The sequence below is a fragment of the Argentina silus genome (genome assembly GCF_951799395.1).
Source record: "Argentina silus genome assembly, chromosome: X".
NCBI lineage: Eukaryota > Metazoa > Chordata > Actinopteri > Argentiniformes > Argentinidae > Argentina > Argentina silus.
Window position 1 is genome coordinate 25014701 of NC_139653.1, and position 27749 is coordinate 25042449.

Consider the following 27749-nt stretch of genomic DNA (forward strand, 5'->3'; position numbering starts at 1 on the left):
GTAAACTACAACTACCATCATCGCTAGAAGGTCAACGGAAGCCAACGTTTGTGTATAAATCTGTTTCCGCGTCCGGTAAAGTTCCTTTCCTGTCAGCGGCCTACGGCAAGATGGCGGTGCAAATCTCCAAGAAGAGGAAGGTTAGTTCTAATTATTTTCAAAGTAGTGTTAACTAGTGCTGTATTTCTATCAAATGGGAACGATTCCTATATGCAACAAGGGTTTTAAGTTAACTGTAGTGTTTGCCGGTCTCCTCGTCTTCTAGCTCATAGAGGATTGCCACAGATGCTACACACACTGAATCCTCACCTCGTAAACATGGCAGGGGATTCTGTGGCGATAGCTTGCAAATGATCACACAGCTCAAAGGAGGTATATATAGCTAGTGATATTTTCCCTTGTACCCATTTATATATAGCTGGTGATATTTTCCATAGGCCCTATTTATTTGAAGCTGTTGAACTAGGTTTGGCGTTGAGGGTGTTTTGGTATTCCGGTACCCATACGCATGCTGACTTCGTGAGCTGCCAACCAGTGTGCATTGTTGACCACATTCCACCATTATGATATGGCCATTTTTTTGTTAGTGCCGAACAACTAATATAAGATCAAACTATTTTGCCCCAAAAGTTTGTCGCAGATGGTATCTTCAAGGCCGAGCTGAACGAGTTCCTGACTCGCGAGCTGGCCGAGGATGGATACTCTGGTGTAGAGGTTCGCGTGACCCCAACCAGGACAGAGATCATCATACTGGCCACAAGGTAAGCTTCCCAGCTTCCTCCCCGATGCTGGGGCCTTCTCATGATCTCTGGTAAGAATGGCATCGAAGGGCCCATTGGTGTAGACTCTGGTAGAAAGACATTCTGCTTAGCTGAAAACCCTCCTTCCATTTACATTTGAGTCGTTTAAGCAGATGTACTTACAATAAGTACATTGTGCTAGAGAAAAGGAAGAAAGCTGTAAGTGTTGCGCATGATGGTCCCTTCAGTGATGATACGATGACGAGTCGGAACAGGACACGGTGTCTCTGGGGTCACTGGTTCAGGGCCACGTTCTGTGGGTCTGGGTTCAGTTCCCAAGAGCTGCGTCTCCTATTCAGTTGAAGACATAGAGGCATTTGTCTGAGAAGGGTTTTCTTACTTTAGTCTAGGTGGGTTTGTCGTCTGCCATGTTGCGAACTATTATTTGAGAACGACGACTGATTAAATGAATGTTTTGATTTAAATATTGCCCCATGTATGTTGTCTTTACACTTAATCAAGTGTTCATTATGTGGTGCAGTGGCTGTGATTTTCTTCACTCAAAATGTAGTACCTTTTTTTTTCAGGACCCAGAATGTTCTTGGTGAGAAGGGTCGTCGCATCAGGGAGCTGACTGCTGTTGTTCAGAAGAGGTTTGGCTTCCCTGAGGGCAGTGTGGAGGTAAGATGATGCTGACAGGATGAATTATGTTTCTAGTTGATGGTAGGCAAGGACCATTCAACAATGAACAAATCTAACCTACAATCAGTTGCAATGATTATTTTTTTGGGGGGGGGGGGGGGGGGATAAGAATTCTTCCACACACACGCATATTACTTTTGCCATGTGGTGTGTGTGCATGATGGTCCCTTCAGTGATGATACGATGACGAGTCAGAACGGGCCATAGTCTCTGGGGTCACTGGTTCAGGGTCACGTTCTGTGGATCTGTGTTCAGTTCCCAAGAGCAGTATGTTCTATTTGATGACATACGAGGCATTTGTCTGAGAAGGGTTTGGTTTTGGTCAGCAAACTACTTTGAAAAACAAAGTACTGATTTGCAAATGGCTGAATTATTATCAGTCAGATTCAAAGGTGTAAACTAATTGGATGTACTTACAGAAGCCAGCGACAGTACAGTAATAAAGTTACTATAGAAACCAGTTGATCTGGTTAGCTCATTACACACTCCTTATGTTCAGCCAAATGTCCTAATTATTCATTTCACCAGGAATTCTTATTGTGGAGAACCTCTTATTCCAACACTGCTTGCAAGATGTCAGCATGTATCTTAGTTGCCATGAATGTTAATGCATTTTCATCCCACTCTTCTCCTTCCCTTCATTATCTGTACTGACAATTGATAAATCAGCCAGAATGCATCTATAATTGTTTTGATTTTTTTCCCTCTCTTTCTGTAGTTGTACGCTGAGAAGGTTGCCACGCGTGGTCTTTGTGCCATTGCCCAGGCTGAGTCTCTGCGCTACAAGCTGCTCGGGGGTCTGGCCGTGCGTAGGTAAGGCCAAATCTGAACCCAAAATGTTACACTGGACCTTTGGGCTGCTGTTGGGAGTGCCCTAGTTTATACAGTTAAATGTTTCCCTTCAGTGATGATACGATGACGAGTCGGAAGGGGGACAGTGTCTCTTGAGGTCACTGGTTCAGGGTCACGTTCTGTGGCTCTGGGTTCAGTTCCTCAAAGCAGTGTCTCTTATTCAATTGAAGACATAGAGGCATTTGTCTGAGAAGGGTTAGAAATGGATGGCCTCCTAAACCAGACTGACATAAGATTGGTTTGTCTGGTCCTGCTGGCTACGGAATTGTTTGGATGGTTTAGTCCAAATGGTGACACAAGCAGTAGACTGTTATTCATGCAACAATATTGACAGTAACACCCCAATAAGCAGATCTGGTGTTGGCAACTTGACATGCAAACATCCTTTAGAGTTTGATAAATGTCTGAGTTGGTTGTAACCCCCCCCTCTCCTCTCCTATCAGAGCATGTTATGGTGTGCTGAGATTCATCATGGAGAGTGGTGCCAAGGGCTGTGAGGTGGTGGTTTCTGGCAAGCTGAGGGGTCAGAGGGCCAAGTCCATGAAATTTGTGGATGGCCTGATGATCCACAGTGGAGACCCTGTCAACTACTACGTCGACACGGCTGTCCGCCACGTCCTGCTCAGGCAGGGTGAGTTGAAAATAACCAATAGTATTGTTTCCCCAATGTAGCATTGCTGCCCCCCCTTCCTACGGATATTCATCTTCAATAAGTTGTAGTGGAAATTGTTTTTTTAAAATGTTGCAGCCTGTATTTGTTTGATATGGTTAGAGACACTGCTGCAAATTTACTTGAGTACTACTCCTTTCCGGTGATCTCGCTGTGTCACTAAACAAGCTGTGAGAAATGGGGCCTCAACCAACTTCGTATCTGATATTATCCAAGTTTTGATTAAGAGGTATTCAGACATTCATAGTTTTCCCTTCAGTGATGATACGATGACGAGTCGGAATGGGACTAGCTGTCTCTGGGGTCACTGGTTTAGGGTCACGTTCTGTGGCTCTGGGTTCAGTTCCTCAGAGCAGTGTCTTTTCAGTTGAAGACATAGAGGCATTTGTCTGAGAAGGGCCAGGGATTTGTTTAGTCTATTATTTTAGGTGTGCTCTGAAGGATTTGCAACCAAAAGCGTAGCCCAATAAATTTAAATTTTGCATTGATCCTGTGTGCGGAGACTACCTTTTATGACTGTTTCTTTTCATCGCCTGCAGCCCAGCTACAGTGGGGTGTGCAGCAGATTCCTCTGTTGTCCCACTGACATGTCTTAACTGTCTCTTAGGTGTGCTGGGCATCAAGGTGAAGATCATGTTGCCATGGGACCCCAGCGGTAAGATTGGCCCCAAGAAGCCCCTGCCTGATCACGTGAGCATTGTCGAGCCCAAGGAGGAGACTGTGCCCTCCACACCCATGTCTGAGCAGAAGGGGGCCAAGCCAGAGGCACCAGTGATGCCTCCAACACCTGTGCCCACTGCATAAGAGGGTAAGGGGTGAGAGGACTACCCACAGTATGAGGATGTATGTGGATATAGTTGTGTTTACTTTAAGGGTGATTCTAATACTTGCTCAGTGATTGCATGATCTTCAATGATGATACGATGACGAGTCAGAATGGGACACGGTGTCTCTGGGGTCACTGGTTCAGGGTCACGTTCTGTGGGTCTGGGTTCAGTTCCCCAGAGCAGTGTGTCCTATTTGATGACATACGAGGCATTTGTCTGAGAAGGGTATTGTAAGTAACCAAATATGGCAATGAATGTGGCACTAAAGCTCTTGCTGAATTTCTGATCTTACCATATTGATAGAGTACTATTGTACTGATTGAGTACTATTGACTAATGTATTCTTACTGATTGCTTCCCTTTTCAAGGTGTTCACCATCCCCACACCCCACCACAGATGGAAGCAAGATGTGATTTATCTGTACAAAAACAATAAAATCCAGAACACAAACCCAGTTGTTGTGGTTATTTTCTCACATTGTGTTACACTTGATTACTAACCCTTTTTGTTTGTCATGATTTTATGCACTCAACTGTAGGCCTGACATGTACTGTATACTACAGCATTGGCGTTAAGTTGTGCTGTGCAAGGCAGGGGTGCAATTACAATATTTAGATAAATGAGAGTTGGGGTGAGGACAATGTTAATGGTATGTAATGGCGAGAGCACCAGAGGGCTTATCCAAGATAGGAGAGATGGTAGTAGACTTCAGGAGAAGCCCAGCCACAACCGCCCCCCTCATCATGTGTGACTCCCCAGTTAACACTGGAGTCATTCAGATTCCTGGGGACAATAATTTCAAAGGACCTCGGGTGGGCGGAGAACATCACCTCCACCATCAATAAGGCCCAGCAGAGGATGTTCTTCCTGCGGCAGCTTAAGAAATTCAACTTGCTGCAGAAAGTGATGGTCGAGTTCTCCACGGCCATCATTGAGTCCATCCTCAGCTCATCAATCACCGTTTGGATCGCTGCCTCCACTACCAAGGACAAAGGCAGACTGCAGCGGATCATTCGGTCAGCCGAGAAGGTCATCGGCTGGCTGCAACCTGCCATCTCTCCTGGACCTGTTCCACTCCAGGACCAGTAAGAGAGCAGGAAAAATCATAGCTGACCCTTCCCATCCTGGTCACAACCTCTTGCATAGACTTCTATCCGGTAAAAAGTTCCGGTCAATCAAGACTAAAACCTCACGCCACCTGAACAGTTTCTTCCCCGTGGCAGTGGGGCTCACAACCAAGCCCCCTGCCTCTCACTGACTCTGGGACTTCCATCCCCCCCCTTCTGAAGAGGTCAACTAGGAACGTTCTGTGAACATTTGTCTGGATCGGATCTACAGACCCATGACCCAACCCTTGTCAGAATGTTCCCTACCTACAGAAATTCCACTTTGGGATTTAATGTAACATTATAACAAACACAAGTGTCAATTTATCATTCAAAGCAGTTCCATGATTATTGCGGTTATTGATTATATATTGATGTATACTCGTATTGCAATAGTTTTTTCACTAGTGGTTGTCAATCACGGATATAATTGAGTTCAGTACATTTAAATTAAAATAATATAATTGGTTTTATTTCCGTAAATCTTTAGATATTAATGTATTAGAAGAATGCATTGAAAATATGCACAATTGTACTCATCTGTAAGACTTCGTTCATGCTTGCGGATTATATGTTTTTATCTGCTATTTCATATCTTAATATTTTTAAAATATGCATACAAATGAATGAAAACGATTGGTGTGCCAAGGTACTATGTCAGGCCATTATTAAGAACACGTCTCACGCGTCACCGAGATGACGAAAGCACCTCACCGGATAAGGACACGCCCACACTTCACCTGCTAGGTGTTGTTGCAAACTTTCAACGCTTAAGTCAAAAGGCAAACGCAAGATGAGTCTTCCAGACTTCAAGTCACCTGGGAAACAGTCTTCCCCAGCACCAATGGTAAGAAAGGTATGTCCCTAGGCTATGGGTTTTAGAAGTCGAGGGGGGAAAACATTAATGTAAATGTAATCATGTAATGTAATGATCACGATTATTTCTAGCCTGCCTAATAAACCATACGAAGCGAAGTACGTGCTATCAAGTGATCTTGCATACAGCACACCAGGTTACGCTATTTCAGTTTATATCCAATAAGTTGTACTTCTCATCCATAGGTTTAGTTACTAGAAAAAGCCACCTGTTTTTATCGAGAGATAGGCCTGCGGGTACAAGTGTAATGACTATGAGATGAGCCCTCAAGAATGCTACCGTTTTCATTCTACCCATCTGAAAGGGCTATTCAACCTGCTTCATAAAACATTGCCTGTTCATATAACTTTTGGCTTCGTTGTTCCCCTTTTTCTTTGTGTAGTTACGGAGTAAATGTATGTAATTTCACCGAAATGAACAATATTATGTTTAAGGGTGTTTCCCATTCGCACAGGCACATCCTTGAGAGTACAGATTTTTTTCTTCCTTATCACTGTTTAATAAACCAATGGAGTATGCACATAGACGCCCAGCACCTAAGGAAGTCTCCTACAGTAGTTGACGCCCTCCTACTATGCTGACGCCCACCAGATTTCATGGTGCTTGGCATTGTGTGATAATAAGCCTATAGGTCTATTAGAGTGTGAAATCACAATGCCTGCTCTTGGACAGTTGCAGTGTATTAACTGAAGCAAATGATAAGAATGTACCGTACAATGGGCTATATAGTGTCAAACACTCTGAGCCATTAGGCTTCTATCACATGTGATGTTGCCCTTACTGCTCCACTAGCCTTTGATTATTAAGATTGTTTGGGAAACAATACTTCTCACAAAATAATGTAACTAAATCAGTTATTTCACTGTATTATGCTCTAATATGTAGCCTGATGTGTATCTGTAAATTGCCTGATTCTAAAAGTATCACTCAACTGTACAGAATAACCTACCCCTCTTATTGTGCATCCTCAGCATTCACCCATAGTGCAGCTGAACATAGGCAGTCATCTGTTTAGCACGTCATTAAAAACTCTCCGCAAACACCCCAACTCCAAATTGGCAGACATGTTCAACGGTCAGCCCAAACTACGCACAGATGCTGAGGGACGATACTTCATTGATCGTGATGGGACGCACTTCGGAGCCATTCTAGAGTTCCTTCGAACAGAACGTCTACCCACAGAGAACGTTGTAGAGGTTTGTTCAGGGCAGGCATGCTTGTACAATTGTAATAACTACTAACACTAATGTTAATCTTGACGCGTGTGTGTGTGTGTTTCGCTACAGATTCACAGGGAGGCAGTCCACTACGATATCAAACCTTTAGTCAAACAGCTGGAGGAGATACCACAGTTCTTCGGGGAGACAGTCGGAAGGCAGCAGTTCCTCTCCCGAGTCCCAAACTACAGGGAGAACCTAGAGGTCATCAAGATTATTATGATGACTATTAAATCTTACATTTTCTTGTGTGCGTAGTTCAACACGTAGAGAACCTGACACACATTCAGCCGATCATATCATTATATCCTACACCAGTGCTCACCATCCCTGGTTTTGGAGAGCTATGGAAATGCTTTAACAAGTCATGGTTTTAATGAGCAATTGATTTGTTTAATCAAGTATGCTAATGCCGGGCTGAAACAAAAGCCTGGGCACCCTGTAGTTTTCCAGGGCCAGGATTGGTGACAAGTGTCCTATACCAAATGGCCATATAACTGATACAATGTATGTCACCAGGTGCTGGTTCGAGTCGCCAGAGCAGAAGCCATTGCTGCCCGGCACTCCTCCATCATCGTCTGTGTGCTGCGGACAGAGGAAGATGTGGCTCGCTACAATGACGCCATTAACAGCCTTGATGCAGATAAGGAGTCTGTGGTTACATTTGGCCCCTGGAAGGCCACTCCGACAGTTACAGACCTGCTTGACTGCATCAAGATGGATGTGGAGGACAAAGGTTACAGAGTCAGCTTCCAGCCCCACAGCACAGACAAGGGATTCCTCTTCAAGAGCTATGACTTCTTCTACAAACTCATATTTACCTGGTGGTGACCCAGACATACTACAGCATATTGATCGGCTTGTCAGCCAGCTTGTGGCTCTTAGATTGCTGATGGCAGAGGTGGTAAACTGTCTGGCCATTCAGAAAGAGCAACACTGTACATAAATGAACAAAGTGTTACTATAGTAGGTGAGCCACCTCAGCCTCTGTTCAGTGGTTTGCTCTACAGCTCAGACCTCTTACGTTATCAAGGTGTTCAGAGAGGGAAGTGGGCTGTAATATGGTCTCCTGATCATTTGATCATCATCATCTTGACCTATTTGTAACTTAACATAATCTTAAAAAGAAACCTTTGAAATTCAGTATGACAATGTCTACATTAAACAATCTAAAATAAAAATAAAAACTATGATTGAAAAGTCTGTGAATTAAAATGTTCTGTTCGTGTTTGCTGCAACTAGGTATATTTATTTTTGGCTCCATGCCCTTTGCTTTTTGTGAATTCCTCATTGTTAAAAGGCTTTATTAATGAAGGGGTGCATAAAAAGAAGCAATAGCATGATCAAGCTTCCCTCCAAGTTCATTCTCCCATGCATTATCCCATCATGCAGCATTCAGCATTGGGGGGGGGGGGGGGGTCTCTCACACAGATCTCATCCACTGAATATTAAAGAAATGTAGTTAATGAAGAAATGTCATACATTATTCTGTATCATTCAGTTGTGTTGTGTTGTGTAACACCTAACACTCAAATGCAAGCCTTTTCTGCTGTGTCCACAACTTTGTGCTATAGGCTGTGTTCATATTCAGTCAGTCTGGGACTAGGACATGAATAGCTTTATACACAATAATATAACAAACTAGAAACAGAAGTTCCAAAGGAACTCTTTCCAGATGGTTTGGACGATAGATGGATGGATAGATAGATAGATCCATCCATCCATCCCACCAACCAAACCATCTTTAACTTTATTCTTTAACTATATCCTTTACAACAACAACACTATTATTATTATTATTATTATTATTATTAATAATAATAATAATAATAATAATAATAATAATAATAATAATAATAATAATAATATCTCACTTTCTTTCAACTACTCAGCAAATCTATCTATTTATTGTCCAAAGGATCTTTAAACGTGTTCTACTACCAAAATAAGACTTTGCAAGCCCATGAAGTCTAGTTATTATTTAGTTTTTTTATTCGGGAAAAATAAAACAGCTTTCAATATGATGCAAAATTTAAGTCAGAAAGTTAAGATGCAACAGTGTTGTGTAACTTTACCAAAAATATCCATAAATATCCATTGACAGATCCATTTATGAATAGCGTTTTCTTTTTGCCGGATGTGGATGAATCTACGGAACACAGAAGAGGGTCGGATATTTACCTCTCTAGGCTAACTAGCTTGTGTTGCTGTTGTGTCCACCTCTGCTAAAAAATGGCAGCGCATCTCAAAAAAAGAGTTTACGAGGAATTTTCCAAGGTTGTTCAGGTGTGTAGACAAAATTACAATACAACAACCCAGTTAATGTGTATACTTTTCAATAGATTTCGCATTCGTTAGCATGCTAGTAATGTAAACCCGCTGATGGCGCGTTGTCAAAACCGGGTGAAAGAGCCGGAGAAACCCTTGTAGCTAAACGAACGGCCTAGCTAGTTACCAGCTAATAATCTGGGTGTAGCTACATCGCAGAGTCTCGTGTTAACTTGCAATCCACACTTGCTTTCAATTTGCAGGCAATCCCTGATGTTTACACAGACCAATGTGTTACACTTAGCTAATAAGATAACTTGCTGTTGCTTGGATGCTAGCTGTCACTGCTCATTTGCCCAGATCGTTATACATCAACATTTTCTCGAACATGATTGTTACTAGAGTTGAATGTAACACACACTCGTCCTGTTCTTATCCTTCATTGTATTCAGCAACTTCCTCACGAGGAGACTCCAGCTAAGAGGCTTCGACTGTCGAAGCCCAGTAAGTCTGCGGCACTGCACATCGACCTATGCAAGGCAACCAACCCCACAGATGCCCTCCAGTACCTGCTGCAGTTTGCCCGCAGGCCCGTGGAGGCTGAGAGCGTGGAGGGGGTGGTCCGGATACTCATGGAGCACTACTATAAGGCAAGGATGGGTGACTTCTGGCTGGAGCTGCATCCTATCTTCTCTTTCTAACCCTTATTCCTTCTCCTCCTCCCTCTTTTCTTGTTATCATCCTCTTCGAGCACTATTAAAATACAAGGATAGGGGCATAAAACGCATTTGTCCTTTCCTTATTTTCTAATTTTCATTCATTGGCATTCTTCCCTCTTCATCTTCTTCACATCCTTCCTCCTCTTTCTCCCACCCATCCAGTCATCTTTACCTGTATGCTATGCTTAATACCAACTTGTTGCTAAGCCAATATCTGCTACCTTGCCCCCCATTAGGAGACTGATAACTCAGTGAGGCTGAAGATTGCCTCTCTACTGGGCTTGCTGTCTAAGACCCAGGGTTTCAGCCCCGACTGTATTATAGATGACGCAATCAACACACTCAACAATGAGAGTAAGGCACACACAACCAATAATTACACTAACACAATGGCCCTGTTTCAATCATGTTAACAATGTCAGTCCCTTCTCAATCTCCTTTGATGATATCTGATCTCTTTCCCCAGAGTCTCACCAGGTGCTTGCTCAGCTATTGGACACCCTGCTGGTCATTGGTACCCAGCTCCCAGAGAGCCCTGCTGTCAGACAGAGACTCATAGAGATGGCCTGCAAGGTTAGACACGCACGCACACACACACACACACACTCTAAATGACTGATTGATGTATGGCATTGGAGTTTATCATTTCCTTCTTCCTCTCTCTCAGCACCTGTCAGATACATATTTTGGGGTGAGGAACAAGTGCCTGCAGCTCCTAGGTTGTCTGGGCACAGTGGACACACCCCTAACCAAAGACAACGAGGGATTGGCTGCAGGTGCGTCAGTAGGTGTGTCACCCGTGGATAACACGTTGATGTCTTAATTTTTGTAATGTATCCAACCATAAGTGACGCCTACTTTGATATGTAGATAACCTTTTGAATGCATATTTTGATATACAGTAAGTATGTGTTTGCATATCTGCATGCTCAATGCACGTGACAACAATGGTCTCAAGTCATTGCATAAATAAGGACTTGACTGTAAAGTGAAACATTGTTTTGATCAGTAGGTGTGGCCCCAGGTGTGTTGGGTGGATTGTGTGTGAGGGACGTGCAGAGTGTCATCAGTGACTACTTTGGGGACCAGGACCCCCGTGTCCGCACGGCGGCCATCAAGGCTATGGTATGACATCACATCCTCCTAACGCCAGACTCAACCAATTGTCGGCATTACAGAGGCTGCATCTCAGTAGTCTACATTGGGTTCATCTCCTAATCTCCTTTAATTGTGCACTGATCTGTGAACACTGGCTAGATGAAAGCAACATGCAGTATGCCTACATTAGCATTAAACTCTCTCGAATCAGTGCAGAATGCAAATGAAGGAGAAGAGATGAGTAGACAAAGACACAGTAACCTAATGACATATAGGCCAGGAGAATAAACAGCTGTTGGAATTTTTTATTCTTTTGAAAATGCCGATCAATGTTCTTTTCCCCCCTTTTAGCTTCAACTGCATGAAAGGGGGATGAAGATTCAGCAGACCATCTATGAGCAGGTAACAACAGAAACCCCATGGTTTCCATCATGCCTACAGTGTTCTCTCTGAGCACATGTCATTATTACACATGGTCTTGTTTCACCATCTGTGTGTGTCTGTCTTTTGTGCTCATTTCATTTCATTATTTTTTATTTTACCAGGATTGTCAGTCCACTCAGCAACAACTTTTTTCAAGGAGTCTTGGGATCCATAAAAACTGTCAAAAGTGTTGTGATTGTTGTCTCTCTCCAGGCGTGTAGGTTGTTGTGTGATGACTATGAACAGGTCCGCTCCTCTGCAGTTCAGATGGTGTGGGTCCTTAGCCAGTTGTATCCAGAGAGGTAAGAGACTGAACCCATTTTCCTGTCCTGGAAAAAAAAAAAAAAAAACACCTTGGTGTTTAATGCCTAGTACTGAAGGCAAGCCTACTGTTTAACAATTGGTCACTTGTCTCATCTGTCCAATCAGCATTGTGCCCATCCCTTCATCCAATGAGGAGATCCGGCTGGTTGATGACTCGTTTGGGAAGATCAGTCACATGGTCAGTGATGGCTCTTGGGTTGTCAGGGTGCAGGCGGCCAAAACACTGGTGAGTGGTTTGAATGCACTACACACACACACACACACACACACACACACACACTTCATATTTGACATTGTCTCTGTTCTCCTCAGGGTTCGATGCTGCAGGTGAGCCCTCACTTTCTGGAGCAGACGCTGGATAAGAAGCTGATGTCAGACCTCAGAGTATGTACACATGGAGGAGAGAGTACTTTGTCAATAATTCTTTATTGTTTATTAACAATACACAGAGTTTACAATAACATCTACCTCCCACACATTTCCTTTCACCCCCTTCAGAGGAAGCGTACAGCTCATGAGCGGGCCAAGGAGCTCTATGCATCTGGTGAATTCTCTTCAGGCAGGAAATGGGCAGATGATGCACCTAAAGAGAAAGTGGACACCTCTGCAGTCAACCTCATCGCCTCAGGGGCGTGTGGGGCCTTTGTACATGGCCTAGAGGATGAGATGTATGGTAAGTTTGTGTGTTTGTGTGTGTGCCGGTGCACGTGTTCCTGTTTGGTAAATTGTCTCACATTTTTTATCACTCAAATCTGCCCCCCCCCCCCATCTCTTCTCCATGCAGAGGTGCGTATTGCGGCTGTAGAGGCTCTTTGTGCTCTTGCCCAATCATCTGCTAGCTTTGCTGAGAAGTGCCTGGACTTCCTGGTGGACATGTTTAATGATGAGATAGAGGAGGTGCGACTACAGTCCATCCACGTGCTCAGACAGATCTCTAAAAACATCACACTACGAGAGGACCAGCTGGATACTGTACTGGCTGTGCTAGAGGATAAATCTCGTGACATCAGAGAGGCACTGCATGAGCTGCTGTGTTACACCAATGTCTCAACTAAAGAGTGTATACAACTGGCCCTGCTAGAACTGCTCAAAAACCTCACCAAGTACCCCACGGATCGCAACTCTGTCTGGAAGTAAGTCTATGTCTGTCTATGTGTCTTGGAATTGTGTGTTAGCCTTATTTGGGGTTATTTCTTATTTAATATATAACAAGGAAAAAATGTTTTTGCTTGTTTTCTGTTGTTTATTTAATAATTAAATCAAAAATAATTCTAAGTTCAACTTGTTCTGGTGTACAACATTAAGAAAGCCTAAGAATGTTTTTTTGACTGTGCAAAGACCTTATTGCGGTGACAATTAGATTTTTCCTTTCCCCTCTCTCTCTCTCGTTCTCTAGGTGTCTGAAGTTCTTGGGTTCTCGCCACCCTACCCTGGTGTTGCCATTGGTGCCTGAGCTGCTGAGCACACACCCATACTTCGACACGCCAGAGCCAGACATGGACGACCCTGCATGTATCCTTAACACACTCACACACACTATTGAACTATTATACCCGTGCAGTGGTTTGTCCCACATATACCTGTGCAGTGGTTTGTCCCGTGTGTAGTCCCTGACGCTGGTTGTATCAGATATTGCTGTGTTGGTGCTGGTGTTTAATGCAGCCAAGTCCTGTCCAACCATGTCTGCCCTGTTCTCTGACCACACATTCAGACACTACGCTTACCTACAAGACAGTCTGTCACACCTAGTGCCCCCACTTAGGGTAAGACACACACACACACACACACACACACACACACACACACACACACAGTCACAGTCAAGACTTTGAGACTGACAGTTACCTATTAATCCACTATCTCCACCCCCTAGTATCATATACTATTGCTACATTATGCTATGTTACTCCAATTTAGATTCGCATTAATCATTTACTGTCTTCGTGTGAGGGGATTAATTATCAATGCTACCATAAATGTTTATACCACACAGCTATCTTACATATGCAATAATATGCTACGTTATGTTAGCTGTATAATCTCTCACTCTCTCTCTCTCTCTCTCTCTCTCTCTTAGTTACCGGGGAGAAAGCAGGTGTTTGGCCTGGAATCAGTGGGTTCTGGCTCTAATTCTGGCAGTGTGGAGTCTGCCCAGCAGTTCCTCCAACAGAGTCTAACCAGGGTCAGCACAGTCCAGAACCTAGAGTCACCTGGGGCACAGGACCTACTGGACTTCACTATCAGGTACTCCCACACACACACACACACACACACCAGAGGATGTGAGTGGAGTTGAGCGGTCTGAGCACTCCTCACTCACAAGGATTTGTTTACACTCCACTCTCCCGCTCTGTGTCCACTTCTCCTCAACGCTCATAGGGATAATGGAGCCGCTCAAGACTCTCTCCTATCTATTTCATGTTTTACAACGTAATGTTACCACCATTTCTTGTGAACATGTCACTAATATTAAAACTAGAGAAGGAAAAACTGGACCATATTTGCAATGAAATTGCTGCCCTGAGGTTGAGAGGTGAGCAGTACTGGAGCAAGAAAAATCCCACACTCCCAACTTTTTCAAATTGCGCTCCATGCTGCAGACAAGAAACCCCCCACTCAGCTCGACCTATCACTGCATTATATGCATTATGTACAGTGTTCTGGTTTATGTATTAGAACTAGTGTAGTAAACTCTCACTCTCTCCTCCCCAGAGACCTGCAGAGACTGGGGGAGCTGCAGACAGAGCTGGCTGGAGCTGCTGACTTCTGTGCTACCTACCTCCGCTGTCAACTACTGCTCATGAAGGTGTGTGTGTGTATTAGCACATGCATGTACAGTATATATCGTCCTCTGTGGCAGGTAGAGCATTGAACTAACAACGCTTAGGTTGTGGCTAAAATGGCATATATATATATATATACACATACATACATACATACATACATGTATGTTGCTCTTTACGCGAATACGCAAATATATTACGGGTGATTAGTGAGGGGTCTAATCCCACAACTGTGCTGCAGACTCTTCGCCCTGTCTCCTCCTTCATCAGTACTGATTTGAAAAGATAATATGATAATATGGATGTTGATGAAGCTGCTGGAACCTTTGTCCTGCTGGGTTCTTGTAGATCAGTGCAGATGGAGGGAAGGAGAAGAGTAGTGGAAGCCATTGAATATATTGTCATGCAGCCTAAATTCCATGGCTGTGCAATAAAATCGATAGAGCTGATTATCGCAATGCTATTTTTCACGATACTGTACACCATACTGGGTTTTCTTTGGGGGGGGGGGGGATTTGTTATATCAGTTATATCAATATTGTTTGGTATACATCAGTGGAGGCCCGTCCTACTCAGTGATTTCAGCCAAAAAATAATTGTGAAACATTAAAAAAGTTTTAACATACCAAAAATTAATAACTACTACAAAATATATTCACATGTCACCAAATACCTGATTAGAACACACAATTTTGCAATAAAGGTCTAGAGTAGTCTCAGCAGCATCCTCTAGGGTAGCACCATGGCATAGCCGGAGGACAGCTATTTTCCGTCCTCCTTTGGCTACATTGACTTCAACACAAAATCTAGGAGGCTTGTGGTTCTCAACCCCTTCCATTGACTTACACAGTAATTATGATGACTTCTGGAGGACGTCCTACAACTTATCAGAGCTCTTGCAGTATGAACCAACATCTTCCCCTTCCATTCAAAGGATCAGATAATTAATCTAGTACTGTAAGCTACAGCTAGCAGTGCTAGCGCACAAAGTGTGATGAGTGAGTTGACTCAAAGAGAGAGAAAGACAAAAGTTGAATAAGCTAAACTGCTTGTTGCTTTCTGTGATCATAAACATGGATTGGAGTTGTAGGTTACGTGTGGTAGTTCTAGTTTCCTTACTGTCATTATAGTGACAACGTAGGCTGTGTAGCAGTTATTGGTTATATGGTATGAAGATAGATTGGAGAGGTTTTTTCACCTGCACTGAAGTCCCTAGGCGAAGGGAAAAGGTGAGAAGGAGAGCGCCTGTATGTGGCTGCTATGAAAGTGAATGGTGTGGGTGTGGCTAGGTGATCAAATCAGCCAGAAGCAGGCAAGAGTGTGCAAGGCGGTATTGAATGTGTCACTGTCATGTTGATTACTCCAATGTAACTCTCCTCCTGTGCACCTGCGATATAAACTTTCATTTGCGGGCTAGGTTGTAGCAACCTCATGATGGGTATAGGGTGGGAAAATATGAGTATCATGCCCAGGGTGGGTATGTTAATAGCCTAAACCTATCGATGTTACATTGAGCCCGGGTGAGTGGAATATGAATGACAGTCATCCAATGTACTGTAATAGAAATAAGGCCATACTCATTAAAAAATATATTGTCCTCGCTAATCTTGAACTGCACCAGCCGTCACTGGTAAACACTCTACAGACTACAAGGTGGTACTTACAACACAGTAGGTAAAATGTTCAGTGAGTATATGTAGAGTAGTATCACAATGTATCACCTCTCACCTTTTCCCCAGGCCCTGCAGGAGAAACTGTGGAACATGGCTGTCCCTCTCTGCCTCAAACAGAATGCCATGGCAACAACTGCAGCCAGACAGGTGAGGAAAGAGATTAATAAATGCACACAAAATGAATAATACCTTGGTTTTATGGGTTCTTTATCAGATAGTTTAACTCTCTTTCTTTTCCTTATGTACATGTATGTATGTGTGAGTGTAGATCCTGGAAGAGACATATAAACTGGAGTTCATGTACAGTGGCCTGGAGACCAGACAGGTTGCAACGATACACCATGTACGCCTGCAGGCTAAAGCATTACAGCTAGTCCTTACTGCACGGACCAGACGAGGGTTAGTACACACGCACACACGTGTACATGCACACAGCCGGGCTGTCGCGGTTAAGCCACCCGCAGGGTTTTATTGCTTGTGACTTGCTCCATGATACATTTTTAAATCATATGTTTCTGTATTTTTAATCTTCAACTTTCGTGCAGGGTGGAGCCTCTCATCAGCATCTGTGAGAAGTTCCTCCAGGAGGTGGAATCCTTTCAGAGGTACTACATCTGCATTTTTTACTTCTGTATTTTATCCATCACTTTTTTTATTTTGTGCCAATACCTGTAGAATTTTGTATTTTCTCTGTCATCATCAACCCTGTGAGGTCTCATCTTGGTGTGTCTGTCCCACCAGGTTATTCATGACAGAGCTGCCCCACTTCCAGGACTGTTTTGTGGAGAAGCTGTTGGAATTGATGCCCAGGCTATCGGCCTGCAAGCCTGTAGAGCTGGTTAAGATACTACAGACCACACTCAGACAGAGTGGCTTCCTACACCTCAAACTACCTGAGCAGGTCTGTATACACACGCACCCACAGTTAGCTTCTCCGAATGGATGCCATTGATCAAAGAGGTTATTCATGACCCCTGCTCTGTCTTCCTGATTAACTAACACTGATGGACCTATGTCTCTATTGGCTCTACAGATTCAGCGGGCGAGTGCGACCATTATTGAGCCAACGGGGGAGTCTGATAACCCGTTGCGATTCACCACTGGCCTGGTGGTGGCTCTAGACATTGATGCCACACTGGAACACATACAGGACCCACAGACCACTGTTAAAGTGCAGGTCAGTGCTTGCTCTCACTTCTTCCTCTCTATACTCTGTGTGGATTTTAAAAAACAAATACTATGGTAAGGTTAAAATATACAGTGCATTCCATAAGTATTGGATTTTGTCTTCTTTTAGCTCTGTACTCCAATAGTTTGGATTTGAAATCAAACAATTACTATGAGATTAAAGTAGAGATTCACTCAGCTTTTATTTAATGTTTTCTTTTTTCTGATTGGTTTCACCATTTAGAAATGATAACCCTTTTTATACATAGTACCCTATTTCAGGGCCCCAGAAATATTGGAAAATTGGCTTGGCAGGTGTTTCTGGTTAGTCAGGTGTGTTTTGCCACATCATTTGTACAGGCATAAGAGAGCTGTCAATGTCTAGTATTGATTCTAAGCTTTGCATTTGCCTTTGGAGTCTGCTATTGGTGTCTGTCAATATGAGGACAAAAGAGATGTCAAGGAAAGTCAAGGAAAGCCATTATGAGGCTGAAATATCAGAAAAATCAACCAGAAACAGAAATCTTAGACTTACCAAAATCAACAGTTTGTAACATCATTAAAAAATAAAGAAAGCATGACCTCTGGTGAGCTCAGAAATCACAAACGGGCTGGTAGGCCGAGGAAGACTTGACCATGACCGAACAATGCTCATGATAATTAAGAAACAAACCCAAACAACTGCCCCACTCTCCACAAGAGGTAGATGTGAATGTGTCAGAGACTACCCTCCGCAGAATAGGTCATCAGCCAAACTACAGACGCTTCACTGCAAGGTGCCAACCACTAGTTATCCTCAAAAAGGATGGTCAGGTTACAGTTTGCTAAAAAGTACCTAAAAAGCCTGCAGAGGTCTGGAAAACGGTCCTGTGGACAGATAAGACGAATATTATCATGTATCAGGCTGATTGCAAGAGGAAAGTTTGGAGAGGAAAAAAAAGGATCTGCCCAAGATTTACAGCATACCATCTCATCTATGAAACATGGTGGAGGGGGTGTTATGCTTTGGGCATGTATAGCTGCCACAAGAACTGGCTAACTTGTCTTAATCGATGATGTATCTACTGACGACAGCAGCAGAATGTATTCTGAAGTGTACAGAAACATCTTGTCTGCTTGAGTACAAACAAATGCCTCCAAATTTATTAGATGACACTTCATCATACAGTCAGACCATGACCAAAACATACTGCCATAGCAACTAGGGAGTTTTCAGGGACAACAAGTGAAAAGTTCTTGACTGGCTAAATCAATTTTCAGATTTAAATCCAATTGAATGTGCATTTAATTTCCTGATAACATTTTAGGCAACACTACCTCAAAACAAACAACTGAAGATGGCTGCAGTACATGCCTGGCAGAGCATCACCAGAGAATATATACAGCATCTGGTGGGGTCAATGGGTCGCTGACTCCAGGCAGTTTTTGCATGCAAAGGATTGTCGATCAAATACTAAACATGAGTGCTTAATTTGGTTATTATTAGTGTTCCTGATCTGTGGGACTGTTTTCTGTAGTTTTCTTAATTATGATGGTGGTCACCCACTGTAGAAGTCTTCCTTGGCCTACCAGCTTGTTTGCGATTGCTTAGCTCACCATTAATTGGTTTTTTTATGTATATGCATTAATGGTTGGCAGGACAACTCTTTTTTTTAAATATGTTTTTAGAGCATTTCTGCTTTATTGGGATAGAGGCAGTAGAGATTGACAGGAAGGATAGGAGAGAGAGGAGGGATGACATGCAAGATAGGTCGAGGGTCAGAATCGAACCAGGAACCTTGCGGTTACATGGTAAGCGCATTAGTGTGCTACGCCACTAAGCGCCCCTGGCAGGACAACTCTGATATGAAGTTGGTTTGCTCCACGCCAGCAACATTACACTGCTAACTCACACTAGAATCTTCTTAACAACTTAAGCTTTATTCAAGTGGAGGTTGCATAGCTAAGCCCAACATATTAATGAACAACACATATTTTTGTTGATCAAATGCGACACATCATTGACTACAAGTCAGCTTTGTCTACATAGCTTCAAATTTCACCCTGGGCGGCGTCGGGTTTCTCACTTCGATACTCTGACACTACACATACAAATTTTTGATAAATGTGCCGAAACACAAACCCACAAATCAACTGGTCTGAAGCGGTTTGAAAAAGTCTGTTAGTTTTTTTTTCCACCTCCCAACCAGGTGCTGTATCCAGATGGCCAATCCCATGTGATCCACCCCAAACCCGGGGATTTCAGAAATCCAGGACCAGGCAGACACCGCCTCATCACCCAGGTCTACCTCTCACACACTGCATGGACAGGTGAGATCACTCACACATACTTTCTCATAAACACCATGCTGATAGATGAGACCCATATGCTCATTAAAACTCTATTATTCTGATGGATTCAAACACTCATTGCTACTTCCTCAGTTCAGTCCTTACACTCACTGTCTTTCATTGTATTTAATGTCTTCTTTCTATATTCAGAGCCGTGTCAGATTGAGGTGAGGCTGCTCCTGGCCTACAGTTCCAGCTCCGGCCGTGTCCCCTCTAAGCCTGGGTGGAGTGACAGCACTGAGGGCCTCCCACCCCCAGAGTGCGCTACTGAGGGCACCATCCCCTTCAGCAAAGCTGTCAAAGTCTTCATCATGCCCAAGCCAGCCCGCCGCTAAACCCACTACCAACATACTTCCTATCCCAGAATCAACCTGTAGTCAGTTATGGGAGATGATTAGACACGGGGGTGGGGGGGGCGCGCGCGCATGTTCAGTGGGATGCAACATTTACAGCCTTGCTGATAGAAATGTGATATGTAGAGCAGACATGATTCCTTATTCTAGTGACCAGAGAATTCTACCTTGTAATGAAAAGTGAAAGAATACAGAGGCCAATACCTGGTTAAATTTTTACATACAAGTGACATTTAAAACAAATGAATACAGTATGCAAACTTGGGACTGATGCGCAATGTTATTCTGCCTCTACAATGTTAACTCCCCTTAGTGCTCTGCAGCTGGAAGTCATGTATTCTTTTGTCTGTTTGGTATTCCCAAGAGGTTTGTTAAAATGACAAGAACATATTTTTGGAAGACAACAATAAAACCAAATGACAAATTTGAAAATGAAATGAAACATTTATTTGTTGTAATAATAAAGTGCTTGTAGTTGATTACACTTGAGATTGTATATGTTCTTTAATGAAATTTACCTCCCCCCCCACAACACAATTATAATTTTCCAGTTTTTATTTTTGTGCAAATGAATCTATGAATTAAAACATAATATGGCATATGCCAGTTTGAGAACCAAAGTTCAGTCTACTGTCACAGCTCTTCCAATAAGAACATAAATAAGCACAGACAGGTACTCTGAAATGTATTGCACAGGTGAGAAACCATGTGCTAGCTTTGACACAATCAACAGGTGGAGTGGAATACTCCGCCTACTTTGACACCTTGGCCAACCAGGTTGTTGTATTCCACGACAGCCTTCTCTGTTTGAAGTACTTTAACCTGCACCTCTTTCTGCCTCAAGTACTCCAGAGTAGAGGATGGAACCTGGGATAGGGAGAAGAGATGGTTAGAGAAAAAAGGATTAGAGAGACAGGGTGTGCAGACTTTTGTTCCAGCCCAGCAAATTGGGCTGGAACATTGTTCAAATAGTAAACAATGGCCCTCAGTCTAGGCCATGATGCACAATCAGGTATATTAATGATAGGTTAGGATTAAAAAGATTTAAAAAAAACTCTTCAGCACCCCTAGGAGGCTACTGGTTGAGGCTCTCTAGGCATTATTCTTCATCATCACCTGTAGTGCTTCATTCATGCCCCGGCCGATAACCAGAATATCCACTCCCTTCTTCAGCAACTCCTCCAGATCCGTAGGCTGAACTCCTGGGTAATGCTAGGGAGAAGAACAACACAATGCATTGGGACTTAGTACATGCCTGTGTGTCAAGTATTGTATCTATCTATCTAGTATTTGATCCTATTGTGTGTAATGTATTGTATTGGGGGTTTTCTTAATTATGGTGAGCATTCTTCGGTCATCCACTGTAGAAGTCTACCTTGGCCTACCAGCCCTACCAACCTCTACTTTAACCTCACAGTAATTGTTTGATTTCAAATCCATCTACACAACTTTTGGAGGGTAGAGCCAAAAGAAGAAACATGTTTTCACTGTCCCATTACTTGCGCAGGGCACTGTATATAGTATATAGATCAGGACACGGTCATTCAGAACTTCCATATTGCCAGGGGTAGTAATCTCATCTGGGCGACTTGATTGTCCAACACCTGATTCCATTTACCAACAGAGTATAACAGAGTTTTACAAATGACTATTCTATTCTGTCAATGGTATTTTTATTATGGACCTCAAATAGGCTATGTTGACACAGAAGCATCGCCTATAAGGCGAAACAGTGTAATTACATAATTTCTAAAATAATGCTCAGATAAAATCATGCCAGTTATACATAATGGTAATTATGTATTAATTATATTACAATTAATGTTTGCAAATATCATACAGTAGTATCTACAATTCTCCAGACCTCCAAGTGGAGTGAGAACTAGGGCTGCAACTAACGATTATTTTGTTAGCGATTAACCTATAAATTATTTTATCGATTAATCGATTAGTCTAACAATTAATTTACAAACATGCAATGAATGCAATGATATTGATATATACATTCTCCAAATGCATTAAAATGTGGGTAGTTGTAATGCCATCATTCAATGGTCACATACTTTATTTTATATTCAAATTGTACCTGTTGATAATATGACAGTTCATCATGACACAATCATCTGATTAATGCCTGTAAATGCTGTGGAGTGTGGATGCCTACAATTCAAGTAAGGGTGAGTACAGTGCAATTATCCATGTCTTCCTTCTTTTGATCAATTTGTTTGATTGTACTTTATTGTCTTATAAGAATAGAACACCCATTAGTCGGTAGTTTTTGATATGACAAAGCATTTATCATGACATAAATTGTATCTATGCCCAGCTAAAAATCAGTTGGAAGTGCTGCACTTTTGGATAGCGTTGAAAAACGCAGATTACAGATTACTTGATACGTGTAGGATGACTTTGGATAAACTGTGCACTGGCTATTGTTTACTGTTTACTATACAGAGTATGAGACCTCCGGACATAGCTGTGTTACATAGCTAGATTACAGAAATTCTTGGGTGGGGAAAAACAGCCAGTGTTTTATAGGACAACTTCACTAGTCATGCAAGCATACACAGTCATTGAATGGAGCACTTTCAACATGTCAGAGCAATTTTGTTAATTATTAAAACCAAGCATTGGGACAATTGGCTTGACAGATGTTTCTGGTTAGTCGGGTGTGTTCCACATAATTTATGCAGTCATAAGAGAGCTGTCAATGTCTAGTCTTTATTCCCTGCCTTTGGAGTCTGTCAACATGAGGACCAAATAGGTGTCACTAAAAGTCAAGGAAGCCATTTTGGGGCTCAAAAATCGGAAGAAAGAAATAATAATCTGGAAATATAGCCAAATCCTTAAGCTTACCAAAAACAACAGTTTGGAACATCATGAAAAAGGAAGAAAGCACTGGTTAGCTCAGCAATCACAAAAAGCCTGGTATACCAAGGAAGACCTTTACAGTGGATGACCAAAAAAAAAGCTCTACCATAATTAAGAAAAATCCCCAAACTGTCCGACAGATCAGGAACACTCTTCAGGAGGTTGGCTTTAATGTGCAAAAGACTACCAACCATTTAGCAAAATACTTGCTAAAAAGTACCTTAAAAGCTTGCAGAGGTCTTGAAAAAGGTCATGTGGATAAATATTATCATGTACCAAACTGAATGCAAGAGGAAGATTTGGAGAAAAAATATCCACAACATACCACCTCATCTGTGAAAAATGCTGGAGGGGGTGCTATGGTTTGGGAATGTATTGCAGCCACTAGACCTAGCTAACTTGTTAATGGGCTTGCAAGTCAGCAAGTCCAACTATTGTTATTGCTCATACTTATTAGTGGGCTTGCTTAAGCACTTAAGGACTTTGCAAGCCCACAAAGTTTCTTATGGAACTTCTTTTCTAGTTTTAATTGATGATGTTACTGCTGAAGATAGCAGCAGAATTAATTCTGAAGTGTACACAAACATCTTTTCTGCTCGAGTACAGGGAAACCCTTTTCAGGGTCACAAAGTAGAAAGTCCTTGACTGGCCAGTCCATTTGAATATACATTTCATTTCCTGAAGAGAAGATTTTAGTAAAAAAAAAACTAAAAACCACATCTGAAGATTGCTGTAGTACAGGCCTGGCAGAGCATCACCGGTGAAGATACCCAGCGTCTGGTGGGGTCAATGGGTCACAGACTTCAGGCAGTTATTGCATGCAAGGATATTAATTTGGTCATGATATTAATCTGTCCCAATACTTTTGGTGTCATGAAATAGGGGGACTATGTATACAAATTGTTGTCACATCAAAATGGTGAAACCAATATGTACGCAAATACTATCTATACTTTAACCTCATAATAATTGTTTGATTTCAAATCTAAACTTTTGGAGTCAAGAGCCAAAAGAAGACTTCACTGTCCCAATAATTACAGAGGGCACTGTATATGACTCATTCCTATAGCCATGTTGGTTAAATTAATTCACTGTTGTTTTTATTCACAGAATTCTCAGCTCTGTTGCCGGGGAACAGGGAGTTGACGAGCATGTTGCCTGAGCAGAGGGAGAACAACGTGATTTTGGAGGTATGGCTACATGAGACTATGGTTAAACTATGCATGCTAACCACAGACCTGAGAACACAGCAATCATGATTATGCTCTGTGTTTAAATTATGTAAGAGTGTCTCTGTTGGGTTTAGATGGCATGACTAGCTAAACTAGCTGTCAGAGCAATTGCCACAATATGACACATTACGATTTCATAGTGTGTTGTGTAATGAACTAATTGCTATGAAGAATAACCATTACTTCATTTTGATGCACACAATACTACTGTATGATATTTGCAAACGTTAATTGTATAATCATTAATAGGAATAATAACTATCATATATAACTGACATGATTGTATCTGTGAATGTTATTTTCAAACATATCCACGTATTCTCTGTTCCTTTTGGGGAAAAGACGGTAAAGACTCATGGAGTGGTGAAATTGTGTCATAATTCAGTCTATTGGTGTCAATCACCGTATTCTACTCACGTTAGTTCCAGTCTCTCTCCAGTCCCAAACACGGCTACCCCCGGGCCAGACTTTGCAGTCTTTATAGGCAGAGGAGCAGCCCTTCACCTTCATGTGGCCCCAGGAGAGAGATGTAATCTCCGGCGACGACATCGGGCTAGTGGCGGTGTATGGAGGCCCACTGGTGAAACAAAATCGCACTTAATAGTGTGTTACAATTGGGAGAGACTATTCACAACATAAACCATTAAAACAATTTAACGTGACTGCTCTCGTCACACAACGCACTCCAATCCTCTGAAGAGCAAGACAAATGCAATACGTTGGGGCTAAAAGCATAGACGATTACCAAAAAGTAAACAAGACGGGCGTGACGCATTTTGGTAAACTCTTGCGCACGAAAGTATGAGACTGCAACGTGTAAAGTCTTAACTTCTGTGGCCAGAGCTATAGCTCTTGTTGAAGCTTTTGTCTGCAAACATCTCTTACATCACATATTCCAGTTTAAATAAATAAAAATTACGCACTGTTTTCTATATGTTCCCGGGAAGAGAGGGGACTGTTAGCATTTCCCAACGTGCGTTGAGGTAACGTAGAAGAAGGGGATTTATATAGTTGTGCTCTACTGCTACGAATAGCTGATAGCTAAAACGAGCTATTACTAGATTGATGAATAAGAGTTGCTTTATGTTTTCTTATATATAATTGACGTTGTTCAGTTGTAGACGGTTTCACTTCTGATTTTCCTTACCGCAGACAGTTCGTTAGAAGTGGACAGTAGCTGCTCACGCCCAGTTGTGACAAGTTATCACCAACTTCCCGCGTTACTTTCCTTTACTGTGCTGACATCAAATAATGGGCTTGTTTGACTTCAAAATCTCAGGTTGGACTATGAAGTGCAATTCTGAGTGCGGTGACAACATGACGACTATTGAAATCCTCAATAAAACGTAATGAATTATCTGTGAATAATCACCACATAACACAACCACCAACTGAACATAAATGTGCAATCAATAGATCTCTCAAATATTATAATGATTAATATCCTACCACAGTCTACACATCGCGGCATATAGGGCTTTTCCTAATTTATGTACAGGTGACAAGAAAACGTTGATTGGCCATAAAAAGTGCCTCCCCCAATGAAGGCACTTGCTACTTCATGCAGTCTGTGAGAAGTGGGTATCCACTGCGCCTCACTCTAAAAACTGCGTCAGCCTCGATCTCGCGACTCTCCTAAATCTCAAGCAAGCCGAAATGTTTTAACAAATCGGACAGATTTGATCCCTATAATGCAGCAGGCATTGGTCGGAAACTGCTCAAAATGTATCCTTTCAAACACGCTCAATATCTGATGCTGAGATTACAAAATACACTGCTTTACTAAATTGCATGTTTATGTGGATGTCTACACACTTAAAGCAAATTCATCCTTAATGTAACGTGAAATGTTAGTTGTAGAACGCTTCAATAGGCCTCTACTGCTTTACATTTTAGATTCTCTCTCTCTCTCTCTCACACACACACACACACACACACATACACACAATTAGTTGGGCATAAGTGAATTAAGAAACTCAACAAGAGGCAGACTACAGTCTCAAAGGATATTTTATTTTTTATTTCAAACTAAGTTCATATATACACCTGGAATTTACAAGGCACCTGGGAGAAATCAAGTAATTTTGCATCCCAATTCACCTCCCTTTTACTGAAGTATGCACCCCCACATGGATTTATGGAGAAAATATGGCCTTCCTGATTATCTGGCCTTATCTCTCTCTCCTCCTCAACTACACCTCATCTGCATCAGCTGCTAAAGCTTTATACTACCACTCCAAAATTCAATCCTCTGTCTCTAACCCAAGGAAACTGTTCTCCACATTTTCCTCACTCCTCAACCCTCCTCCTCCCCCCCCTCCTCCCTCCTCCCTCCTCTGTGTCTGCCGATAACTTTGTCACCTACTTTGAAAAGAAGGTTGATGACATTAGCAGCTCCTTCCCTCTACCTCTCACCAACAATGCTACCTTTCCTCCCAAACCCACTGTGCAACACCCAGTCTCTGGTTTATCAGATTTCTCCCCCCTCTCCCCTGACGATGTTAAAAAACTGGTCACATCCAAGCGGGCAACCACCTGCCCCCTCGATTCTATCCTCTCCCCCCTTCTCCAATCCATCTCCAAAGACCTCCTTCCGTTCCTTACCACTTTAATCAATTCCTCTGTATCCATAGGATATGTCCCAGCTGCCTTCAAGAGTCAAGCCTCTTCTCAAGAAACCAACTCTTGACCTGTCTGCTGTCCATAACTACAGACCGGTATCCCTTCTCTCCTTCTTATCTAAAACCCTTGAACGTGCTGTCTCTAACCAACTGTCTAACTACCTCCTTCAGAACAACTTCCTCGACCCTCACCAATCCCGCTTTAAAGCTGGGCACTCTACTGAAACTGCTCTCCTCGCTGTCACGGAGGCCCTCCACTCCGCTTGAGCTTCCTCCCTCTCCTCTGTTCTCATTCTTCTGGACCTGTCCGCTGCTTTCGACACAGTAAACCACCCGATCCTGCTCTCCACCCTCTCAGAATTGGGCATCTCTGGCTCTGCACTCTCCTGGTTTGCATCCTACCTGGCCGGTCGCTCCTACCAGGTGACGTGGAGAGGATCGCTGTCCTTTCCAGGAGCCCTAACCACTGGGGTCCCCCAGGGCTCTGTTGTTGGGCCTTTACTGTTCTCTCTCTATACCAAATCTCTCGGCTCTGTAATTTCTTCACTTGGTTTCTCCTACCACACCTATGCTGATGACACTCAACTTTTTCTCTCTTTCCCTCCTTCTGACTCACAGGTGGCAACACGTGTCTCGCCATGTCTTGCTGACATTTCTGCTTGGATGTCAGCCCATCACCTCAAGCTCAACCTTGACAAGACTGAGCTGCTCTTCCTCCCAGGGAAAGCCTGCCCTCTCCAAGACTTCTCCATCACAGTAGAGAACTCTAGAGACCTCCTCCCATACAGCCAAGAACCTTGGGGTGATCCTTGACAACCACTTATCTTGTGCGGCGAACATCACAGCGACAGCACGCTCCTGTAGATTCTTCCTCTACAACATCAGAAGGATACG

General features: G+C 42.7%; 4 protein-coding genes across 11 annotated transcripts; 3 read left to right on the forward strand and 1 right to left on the reverse strand.

Moving 5' to 3' along the window:
• The first annotated feature begins 62 nt into the window (after window positions 1-62).
• Window positions 63-4242, forward strand: rps3 (ribosomal protein S3). Its single transcript, XM_083695950.1, has 7 exons — window positions 63-140; window positions 631-761; window positions 1328-1421; window positions 2161-2255; window positions 2738-2925; window positions 3572-3772; window positions 4160-4242. Exons 1-6 carry the CDS (start codon window positions 111-113, stop codon window positions 3766-3768), a joined length of 735 nt encoding a protein of 244 aa, XP_083552076.1. The 5' UTR covers window positions 63-110; the 3' UTR covers window positions 3769-3772; window positions 4160-4242.
• A 1401-nt stretch (window positions 4243-5643) lies between these two features.
• On the forward strand, window positions 5644-8369 carry kctd14 (potassium channel tetramerization domain containing 14). Of its 2 annotated transcripts, none has more exons than XM_083695958.1 (4): window positions 5644-5745; window positions 6747-6971; window positions 7062-7196; window positions 7512-8369. In XM_083695958.1, the coding sequence occupies exons 1-4, from the start codon at window positions 5692-5694 to the stop codon at window positions 7821-7823; spliced, it is 726 nt and encodes a 241-aa protein (XP_083552084.1). In that variant the 5' UTR covers window positions 5644-5691; the 3' UTR covers window positions 7824-8369. The 2 variants fall into 2 exon arrangements, with proteins under 2 accessions (XP_083552084.1, XP_083552083.1); XM_083695957.1 differs by having other exon boundaries at window positions 5645-5754.
• Window positions 8370-9144: 775 nt separating this feature from the next.
• On the forward strand, window positions 9145-20385 carry ints4 (integrator complex subunit 4). Of its 6 annotated transcripts, none has more exons than XM_083696066.1 (23): window positions 9145-9278; window positions 9713-9910; window positions 10216-10333; window positions 10446-10552; window positions 10647-10767; window positions 10992-11104; window positions 11429-11479; window positions 11714-11802; window positions 11930-12050; window positions 12137-12208; window positions 12323-12497; window positions 12609-12957; window positions 13221-13336; window positions 13454-13587; window positions 13902-14068; window positions 14537-14630; window positions 16347-16427; window positions 16549-16679; window positions 16826-16885; window positions 17022-17181; window positions 17314-17457; window positions 19613-19757; window positions 19929-20385. In XM_083696066.1, exons 1-23 carry the CDS (start codon window positions 9225-9227, stop codon window positions 20111-20113), a joined length of 2985 nt encoding a protein of 994 aa, XP_083552192.1. In that variant the 5' UTR covers window positions 9145-9224; the 3' UTR covers window positions 20114-20385. The 6 variants fall into 6 exon arrangements, with proteins under 6 accessions (XP_083552192.1, XP_083552195.1, XP_083552193.1 ...); XM_083696069.1 differs by having other exon boundaries at window positions 19637-19757; XM_083696067.1 differs by having other exon boundaries at window positions 10647-10755; window positions 10989-11104.
• A 194-nt stretch (window positions 20386-20579) lies between these two features.
• On the reverse strand, window positions 20580-25480 carry aamdc (adipogenesis associated, Mth938 domain containing). Of its 2 annotated transcripts, none has more exons than XM_083696073.1 (4): window positions 25158-25293; window positions 24652-24811; window positions 21248-21343; window positions 20580-20998 (listed from the first exon to the last, which is right to left on the reverse strand). In XM_083696073.1, exons 2-4 carry the CDS (start codon window positions 24781-24783, stop codon window positions 20858-20860), a joined length of 369 nt encoding a protein of 122 aa, XP_083552199.1. In that variant the 5' UTR covers window positions 24784-24811; window positions 25158-25293; the 3' UTR covers window positions 20580-20857. The 2 variants fall into 2 exon arrangements, with proteins under 2 accessions (XP_083552199.1, XP_083552198.1); XM_083696072.1 differs by lacking the exon at window positions 25158-25293 and adding an exon at window positions 25382-25480 and having other exon boundaries at window positions 20582-20998.
• Window positions 25481-27749: the final 2269 nt, after the last annotated feature.